Source organism: Notothenia coriiceps, unplaced genomic scaffold (genome assembly GCF_000735185.1).
Source record: "Notothenia coriiceps isolate Sejong01 unplaced genomic scaffold, NC01 NC01_scaffold00037250, whole genome shotgun sequence".
Taxonomy (NCBI): Eukaryota; Metazoa; Chordata; class Actinopteri; order Perciformes; family Nototheniidae; genus Notothenia; species Notothenia coriiceps.
Window position 1 is genome coordinate 4,204,315 of NW_011369951.1, and position 9,696 is coordinate 4,214,010.

The 9,696-nt window shown below is 43.3% G+C and overlaps 2 protein-coding genes and 1 long non-coding RNA gene across 5 annotated transcripts in view; 2 read left to right on the forward strand and 1 right to left on the reverse strand.

Annotated features, from left to right (window-relative positions):
* Positions 1–4,519, forward strand: part of LOC104966729 (zinc finger protein Aiolos-like) — a 596,491-nt gene extending 591,972 nt beyond the window's left edge. For all 3 annotated transcript variants that reach the window (XM_010795969.1, XM_010795967.1, XM_010795968.1), the window contains one exon: positions 3,462–4,519. In XM_010795969.1, the coding sequence (XP_010794271.1) occupies positions 3,462–4,087 (626 nt within the window). In that variant the 3' untranslated portion in view covers positions 4,088–4,519. The remainder of the gene's footprint in view (positions 1–3,461) is intronic.
* Positions 1–8,750, reverse strand: part of LOC104966716 (uncharacterized) — a 13,082-nt gene extending 4,332 nt beyond the window's left edge. Inside the window, exons 1-2 of the long non-coding RNA XR_800665.1 lie at positions 8,738–8,750; positions 7,868–7,873 (exon numbers count right to left, since the gene is read on the reverse strand). This is a non-coding gene — a long non-coding RNA (uncharacterized lncRNA). The remainder of the gene's footprint in view (positions 1–7,867; positions 7,874–8,737) is intronic.
* On the forward strand, positions 7,075–9,595 carry LOC104966715 (protein AF-10-like). The gene is made up of 4 exons (XM_010795949.1): positions 7,075–7,413; positions 8,505–8,584; positions 8,690–8,744; positions 9,439–9,595. The coding sequence occupies exons 1-4, from the start codon at positions 7,305–7,307 to the stop codon at positions 9,579–9,581; spliced, it is 387 nt and encodes a 128-aa protein (XP_010794251.1). The 5' UTR covers positions 7,075–7,304; the 3' UTR covers positions 9,582–9,595.
* The last annotated feature ends 101 nt before the right edge of the window (positions 9,596–9,696 follow it).

A 9,696-nucleotide genomic window follows, 5' to 3' on the forward strand; every position in this document is an offset into this window, starting at 1 on the left:
TATAAGCATATATATACATCATATATATATGGGATCATCTGACATGCGGATGATATAGATGGATGAACATTCGCATAATATATGTTCATACTATCGTTTGCCGGATGTATGATATATTAGCCAATTATTGATATATAGATCACACCATAGACATATGTCATACATGATTAAAAGGAGCATATATGATATTAATTTCGTTGGCGATCCGTGCTGTCCCGCACCCTATATTACGTAGTAATTATTAGGTGTCGATTGCCCCGGAACCAAGCCGGGCTGCGCAGCGCAGTGCCCGGCTTGGTTCGGGAATCGCACAACTATATTACTCGTATATTGGTGCCGGACATCATCTGCACGATACGTAATTATATATTTGTGCCTATGGCCAGTTCACACGCGTTATACTTGTCTTTTATGATGCGTGATATTATATTATATTCATAATATTAATCATTATATTACTACAAGTTTTTATTATATCAGGATGCACGGTAGACGTGTGTTTTGTATCTACGTTCCACCAACGATACGTTCGTTGTGATTGTCTATCGCTTGTTATAATCGTCGTGTGTCGCAACTAGCGTAATAATACTGACAAATAAACGAGTTAGCACATACAACCGCAAAGTTCCACGTAGGTCACTTTTGACAGGTCGTAGTCATTGGTACCGAATATTCACCAGTGAACATATCACGACTCCGAACAGCTTCGACAACGGAAACCGCGACGGCTCTATAACGATGTGAACAGCAGGCCAGGCCCTGTCTTACGAAGTTCATCGAGACCTTCTCTCGACCAGTGGCCTGGCAACCCGTTGCAGGCAGGGGTAGTCCGAGAACGAGGCCAAGGTCTGGGCGTGGTAGTCGTTGTCGACAGGAGTGTCCACGAGTCATCTTAGTTCGACCAAGATGAGGAGCGTCGCATGCGTAGAGTCAGAGCTGTCATATCACGGAGTGATTGCGGTCCTCTATCCGTGACGAGACTACGGTGAACGGATAGGTTGAGATCCATTTGGTCGTGGCTTCCACTTTAATTCGTACCTTACCAAAAGTAATTCGAACATTCCAGAGGCATGCCTTCTTAATCTACGTTAAGTCGTGACTAGTCACAGGTTTGGGCTCAGTAAGACTACCAGCTTCCCATCCGCACTGCGGTAGTCTTTGCCGGAGGAGTGGTGTGCGTGTCGGAGGGGGACAGGCGACCTCCGGAATGTCCGACCACTCCCCTTGCCCCTCCCCCCACGCACGGCCCGCACAATGGACGCCGGTGGACGTCCCACTGAAGGACCTGATGCTAGTCAGAAGGGTAGGCTGTACCCCCTCGGGCCGAAGTCCTGGGCGACCTCACATGCGACACCACCGGTGGGCGTCGGCCCTGCAATGCTCTAAAAAAACAAAAACAAAAAAAAAGAGGAGTGCGCTGGCGGTGATCGGCACCCCTCGTGAGCGGAGCTTGAGTCATCGACAGAAGTGTGAGGCTGCGAATGTCTGTGTAGTTGTTGGCGAGGACTGTGCTTCATTGGTACATGATCTGTGGGTCTAAATGGTATCAATCATCGACCATCATACTATTTACTTCTGTACTGCATTCGTAGAGAGACGAGCAGAGGCCACACACACACCACAACTCTGTTAATCTCTCCTGCAATTATCCAAACATTGCCACAGTCTTAAAAGAATCAGATGACATAGTAACTTTCTACTTAGGACATTTACAAATGCAGTTCTCCTTAAGATTTGATATGTAAAAAATGTATAACATGAATAACTAGGACGACATCGTATATATGTACAAAGGTTTTCATCGTGTGTATTAAGTAAATAACATAGACGACAACAAAAGAAGGACATAAACACCAATTGCCACATTTCGGGTTATTCGATTGAGGAGAAGGGGAAGTAGTTTGTCTCTGGACGCTGAACGACGTCTCTGCAAAAAAAAATTGTGACCAGTTAAGTTCTGACGTCTCTCTTTTTTCACGATAATAGAGCTTCCAGTGACAGAGGGAAATCCGACACCAAAATCTCACGTCAAGTGGCCCGAAGTTACTGTAGTGATGAGAGACGTACACAACCAAAATGAGGACTATAGAATGGTGAGGGTGTCCGATCTCCGGAGTGTCGAGACGTCTCTACAAAACAGTGTGCTGTATCGTCCAACATTATGTATGGATATACCTGATCGTGTTTATGTACAAGGAAGTCGTTCCATGAGACAGAAGAATCTTATCTACCACTATTTTTTACTTACAGCTCCGTCCAGGTTTATTTACACTGTAGACGAACTTGTTGCAGTATTAAGTAGTGCTTACGTATAACTTTGGCAGGAAGAATATATTTTATATATACTTTTAGTCCTTTGTTCTTTCTAGTCCCGGGAAACGTCATAGATTTAACGCTACTTGAATTTTGATTTTTATTCTCTTTTTATAACTTTACTGAGCAGAAAACACACCCTGAAAGAGGATTAAAGACTGTCCGAAATTTGAAAAAGGACTTACGACTCCTTACTATCACACCCAGTATACTTTGTGGTCGCCGGTGACAACCCCCGCTCAACCATTTGACGTACCGTCGACTACCAGAATGTGTATAGTGAGGTATTGACCTCGCGTCATCCAGATATTTCCAAGAGCCTGCGTCACTCCCAGAATTTTTCGTCTTCCCCTGGTTGTTTAGTATTTATGCGAAATATAATATAAAATACTCGAAATTGATCTTCTTTGAGTCTCTTTTACTAAGTTTTCAGTAAGTTAAAGTCATATGTAAGGTTTAGTAACCATATTACCCCCCCCGGGTCATTCTAAGTTGTGTACCTAAATGTACATTGCTGTGTAAAATGTCAGGAGTCAGTTTAACTTTAAAAACGCTTGACTCACCAGACAACCTTTTCATCACAGTGTGTTCATGTCTCAGTGCTCGGAGGGGTGAGTCACCGACGTACACCCGACACACACAGTACTCTCGACACCTACAAGAAGCGGCGTGTAAAGTCCCTGAACCAGTGCGACTCGACGGGAGTCTCGTCTTGTCCACAATCGAAGTGAGGTCGACGGTGTGGCCGCGAATAGACAGGGGCAGGTAGCACGGGTCAAGGGAAAAAAAAAGAGAAACCAACTTCTCTTCACTGTGAAGGACTTCGTTTGACAGTAGCGTCGAAGTCAGGATCGATCTAATTTGTCGGATCGTAGTGCAAGTTTCTTGTAAGCCCGACGAAGGAGAGAAAAGGTTTAAGTTCTCTAAGTCCCATGAAATAAGACTCATTATATCACTTACTCATTCTCACGCCTATATATAGACAAATTAAGAGATATAAAAAAAGAAGGCTCAACAGTAAATATATGAAAGTATTTGTCTCCAAACTGATTTGGACAGGACACAGTGAATATATGACAACAGTACAAATATATAGTGAAGTTCTCTAGTGCTGTAGTGCCAATGAGCCCTTTGTTCTGCCGGTCTAGGCGACAGCGGTGTGTGTCTGGACCTGAGCTTTAACAGGGAGCTGGTCTACAGGACCGAGGTCAAGGAGCCCCCCCCAGGCTCCCCGGGGCCCGACCCCCACCATCAGCAACAAGCTGTCCTCACAGGGCCAGAGAACAACCTGGCTCCCTCCCGCAGACCCTACCCCATCCAGCTGAGCCCCATGGGCCTCACTAACGGCCACAAGATGGCCATGCCTCTGATGGTTCCCCCCCCCACCTCCCAGCACCAGGTGGGCATGGACTCGTTCCAAAGCGACGGCTCCCAGATGCACCAGCCTGTCATGTACAACCTGGGTCACCTGCTGGGGGGGCTGAGCCATCAGAACGGCCTCCCTCACCCACACGCACAGCCCCTCCCCCTGTCGCCGCTGGAGGCCTTACGGGTGGTGCGAGGGGACGGGGAGGGGGGTGCGTTGCCCGGGGCGGTGTACCCCTGCGGCCACTGCAGGGTGATCTTCCTGGACTACGTCATGTTCACCATCCACATGGGCTGCCACGGCTTCAGGGACCCGCTGGAGTGTAACGTGTGTGGCCACCGCAGCCGGGACCGTTACGAGTTCTCCTCCCACATAGCCCGTGGGGAGCACCGCCTCGAACTCAAGTAGCTGTCATTCACACTCACACGCTTACACACACACACGCTCTGACAGATAACCATGTACTAGCACACCCAGATTTACTCATATTAGTAGCTGGTAGTATGATAAATGAAAGCATGACGTAGCATCTCTCTGTCTCTCGGTGTGTGTGTGTGTGTGAGACAGATTGAGAGAGACGTTATAGGTTTGTAACGGGTGTCAGAATTTCCTTTGTCCTACTGTACTCATCTGAAAAGATGATCTGTAAATGTTTACGCAAGAGGAATTCTAACCATACATTTTTACATATTTGTACTTATTGATTCCTGCTGTAGCCATATATACATTTAACAAAGTAGCAAAAAATAATGCATTTATTGTTTATCTGCTGTTGTTTTCTCCTGTTATTTGTGTTAAGGTGTAAAGCAATAAAAGATAACCTCTCTTTCCCTTCATCAAACAGAGACCTGCGACTTGCTGAGAGACGTTCTTTTTTTTAACACTTGTCAATTCAAGACTGCAGAAGAGAAAAAAGTGCTATTATCTCGAAGGTCACATGTCTCCTTTAGGCTGTGGTTTAGAGTGCAGTTCACGGCTTCAAAGACATCACTACTCTCTGCATGTGTTGGTTTTCACTCCTGAATATCTTACACTCCCACAGGTTAGAGGCCTCACAGCTCTGCAGAGATGTTTTTGTCACACGACATAGAGGTGTATACATATATAGGACTTAGCACAAATACATGTATCTTAGAAGGTACCTCTGTCCTTCTTAGATAGATGGTGATAAAAAATGAATGTCGAGGCAGGTCCAAAATAAATGTGACATGCTGTTGAACAACTTATAATTCATCTGAATGCATATTGAAACCGTCCTTCTTATATAAAAATATATATGAAATCAGGAACAAAGAAGATGAGCCTTTGCAGTATCTAAATTGGCATGAACTTAAAACTAACAAATAAGAGAAAAATATTGAATGACTCGTCTTTTTGTGGGACTTTCTCCTAATTTCATGACAGGATTTAACACTTTTTCCCTGATGCTGAGGGAATGAATGTGTGGGTCATATGAAACACCAGCGGCCACCTGTTGGGGGAAGTTTGGTACTGCATGGCAGTGATGGTCTTACACAGTATCACTCCAGAGCAGTAGGTCCTAAAATGGTTTCTCGGACCCAGTGGAGGGTCTTAAAAAAGCAGAAGGGGGACCCAGACTAAATCATAAATAGCTTGATATATATATTATATTTTAACTAGAAGAAACTCAGAGAAAATGTTCAAAAATCATTCAATTCAGTATACATTCAAATACATGGTATAATGCCAGTAAATTCAACACATGGGAATTTACATGTAACGACACATTTTACAGTCACAGTCAAATTGAATTTTTGAACTGAGTGTCTGTTGGAAAAGTTAGTGTCACACAGTAACAGGTCGAGCCTCCCCACTCAGTGGCTGCAGTGGGCTGTGTGTGTCATGAGAGTGTGGATGTTCTTCGCCCACATTTCAGGGACTTGGTCACGCTGAGCTGCCCTCAGAGCAGAACAGGGTGTTAGCTTCATCCAGCTGCCACCACCGTCGCTATCTGTCCCCTCCATCAGTGCCAGTTCCCTTTTTTTTCTCTTTGGGTTTGAAGAGAAGTGACACTTCTGAAGCAAACTGTCATCGCAGCTTCATGTCCCTACGCTAGATTAAACAGCCTAGTCATCCGTTTCAAAAGAACATTCGGGCTGCTTCTCTTTTTCCAATTCTAAGAGATTCAGGGTTACTTTCTTCTGAGTAATAGTAGTGAATTGAGTAAGAGTGCGGACGTTTAAGCTTTTGTAGGAGGATAAACATTACCTCTGAACATAAAAGAAACCATATAGGAAATATGACAATCATTGAAAGCGATATTTCTACCCAGACTGATTCCCACCATAAAACCGTCCTGCAAGACAGAATTTACTCAACCAGGCGAAGCAGGAGTCATAAAGCAACAATGACGCAAGTCCAGTCAAAATGAGAGACTTCTGGTGACATCTGCTGACTGAATTATATACATGGTAACCACACTGATGTATTTAACTGAAACAACAATACACCGTTACACTGACTTTGAGAGTAACCAAGGAATCAAATAATGTTAAGGTCCTTGAAAAATATTAATCAGCTGGACAAGTGCAATGTGATTGTAAAATCAATTTGATTTGTTTTGTAATTAATTAATTGTTAATTATTTGAGTAATTACAAAATGGCACACAAACCATTTGCTATAGATTGAAAATAATAACTGAATAAAACAAAGGAAATCTGGCCACACAAAATGAGCTTCAAGTGAAAACCAATTAGCAGTAATGTGGGGACAACTCAAAAATAAACAAGGGGTCCTGTATTCATATTTTGGGTGGATTATTAGAGTTTATTTTAGAAATATTTCCTTCTTGTTGGGCTCCTTGGTTTATTTACGTCACAAAGTTACACCAAATGTTATAAAAGTTTCATCTGTAATTATTCGTCCTTGAATATCTATTTGTTTTGAATTATTTTGGCTGTTTTTAAACATAATTTACAGATAGACAAATAATAAAAGAAAAATGCAGACAGCTGTTTAAAGACCATTTGATCCTTACACAAAAACAGCATAAATCATTATAAAGTATAACGAAATGTTAAAGCATTATCATTCGCAGAGAATCATTTTCATTTGAGGTCAAGACATGGATGGTGAAATAGCTTGCAATTGTTGTCCTGTGTAAAACCTGAAGATGGCGCTGTTGAAACAGAAGTGATGGAGAAGCAAGAGTTCAACCAGCGGTTTTGACTGATGGATCCACATGTTTTACTAATCTAATTCATGAAACCATTTCACAAATGAGTGGCTTTAAGACACATTGTCACATAGATTACAATTGAAAACATAACGTTAGAGTCTTAAAAAATGAATTGAAAAACAGGTTCGTGTTAAAAAATAACAATAACTTGCTACCTTTGCTGTGACTTATTCCGAACCACAGGAGCAGATCTGAGCATGCGCACTGCATCGGTTCTATGGGGACGGGGAGGACATCACGGAAAAAACGTAGCAGCAGCACCACTAACCCCACGCCGAGATTTCGCCTCTCCGCTGCGCTAAAAGTGCGCAGCCCACGACTATGCCCGGCACGGCGATAAAGTGCGGGAGGACCACTTGACAGGCCTGGGCGAGGTCTGAGCCGTTACCGGGAGGGGAAATACATTTCTTCGTATGGGAGCAGCATGCGGGAAATGGTTGGAGGTTGCTGCGTGTGTTCAGACGAGCGAGGCTGGGCTGAGAACCCCCTGGTTTACTGTGATGGACACGGCTGCAGCGTCGCCGTTCACCAAGGTAACGTTAGCCGCTGTTAGCGTGTAATTACCCGGCGGCTGGAGCCGGCCAGAGGTGCTGGTAGGTCGGTGTGTTTCAGGTCCGCCGCTGTCTACGTGCGTGTTTGTGAGTGTGGGAGGGGTAGGTAGGCGTGCTGTTTGTTGTTTCCTCTCGGCACACATGATGAAACACACAGGGCCAGGCAGTGACACGAGCCTGGATGGCGCCTTGATGCCACTTCAGGTCCGTGCGCGTGCGTGTGTGTGCGTGGCTGTCTGGCCTGGTTGCCTTCACGACACACAGCGAGAGGCTTTTTTTGTTGTTGCGACAAAACAGAGCCGGCAAGGCCCGCCAGTTTGGACATCATGTTACCTTGTGTCCACTCGCTTTGTTGTTCATATGAGACAACAAGAGCAGCAGTTAACTTCCAGCATCTCCTCTCTGAGCACAGAGGAACTCTTAGAGGCTGCTTCACTCTGCCCTCATCTGCAGCTTCATCTTCCCAAGTAAAGACGACTTTGTTCCTTAAAGTCAGCGAAAGTGCCATACAAATGTAGTAAATAAAGGTTATTAAGAGTTTTACACAGAAGGTTGAGCAGTGAGCTGTCTTTATTTTGTTAATGTATTACAATTTACATATATTATATTACCTAAACAAGATGACAACATGGTACCCAAAGAAAATCTGTAGAAAATGGTGAAGATAACGTAAAAGTAGGAATAATCCGTATATTAATAATGCTATATTGTTAATTGTATTAATATTGATAATAAATTGTAAGTAGATATTTTATCAGACAAAGATGACAACAGCACTTACTGACAGGACTAGACAATATGAGACATATTTTTAGTTATAATAATAATTAATAATACATTTAATTTAAAAAGGGCTTTTAGTTGTACTCAGACACTTTACATTTATAGTATAAATTGTAGAAAATTGTAAACACAGACTCGTGAAACAAGAAATAAATCAGTAGTATATGTTATATCTGGTAAAATCATGTATGTTTAAAAAAATAGCTGAGGACTATGTATTAATAATAGTATCATTAACCTGTTCTCTTTTGGTGTGTATGTGTGTGTGTGTGTGTGTGTGTCCGCCCCAGCATGTTATGGCATTGTCCAGGTTCCCACCGGTCCGTGGTTTTGTCGGAAGTGTGAATCACAGGAGAGAGCGGCACGCGTGGTGAGTGTGCCAACGAACAACCAACACAAAATCACATCCATCCCATCCTCTTCACCTGTGGTTATAACGCCACACTCACAGTAAATTGTGCTCTATCCTGCACAGAGGTGTGAGCTGTGTCCACACAAAGATGGAGCCCTCAAGAGGACGGACAGCGGAGGTAAATCTCACTCTCTTTTCCCAAGTTACACAGCATTTAGACAAAACAGCAGGACCACCTTCCCGCCTTAAATAGAGTGGCGCAGAGATGATGTATTTTTGTAGGCCGACCTGGAAGTCAGCATCGCAAGGGCACGAAGACAAAAAGCAATGGAGATTTTTCCATTGTATTTTGGAATGTTGCGGAGAATATGATCTGTTGCAAACACATGTATGAACAGGTTTGGTTCAGCAGGATACTCTCCAAATATTAACAGCACTTTATTGATTTGTTAAGCTTAAATGCCAGTGCCTGAAATAAAAAAGCTAAGTTTAAGACATATTCCAACTACATCACTGTCACACGGCTGCACTAAGCTAAAGGTGGCTAATGTTTTACGTGATGATGTGAAGTGTCATTTAGCCGCCTGTTAGCAACCGCCGTTTTTATGACACATAGATGCTTCAGACGTTCACCAGTGGGGTAAATACTGACACATTTTATGTCGTAGAACAAAATATGAAAATCTCTAATTATTTCAGGCAACTAACTACAGACATTTAAAAAAAAAGGGAACCGGAAGTGGTATAAAAAACGATAACTCATTTCCAGGATTTTAGGACTCATTCCTGCACCACTCTATAGAATAAAAGCTGCAAATTTTCTCTTAATCCATAAGGAACATTAATATGTCCTTCATCTGATCTCTCACCAGGCTGGGCCCACGTTGTGTGTGCGCTGTACATCCCTGAGGTGCAGTTTGCCAACGTCCTAACCATGGAGCCCATCATCCTGCAATACGTCCCTCATGACAGATACATCAAGGTACTTCCCAACTGCCAAATCCAGCAGCCATAACACCAGCTCTGGCAGAGCTTTACTATTTTACCTGATAGGCCTAGAGTAAAATGCTTTTGTTTGCTTAGAGTAGAGGTGAATAACTAGCACTAGTGTGATTTTGGTGAGATTATGA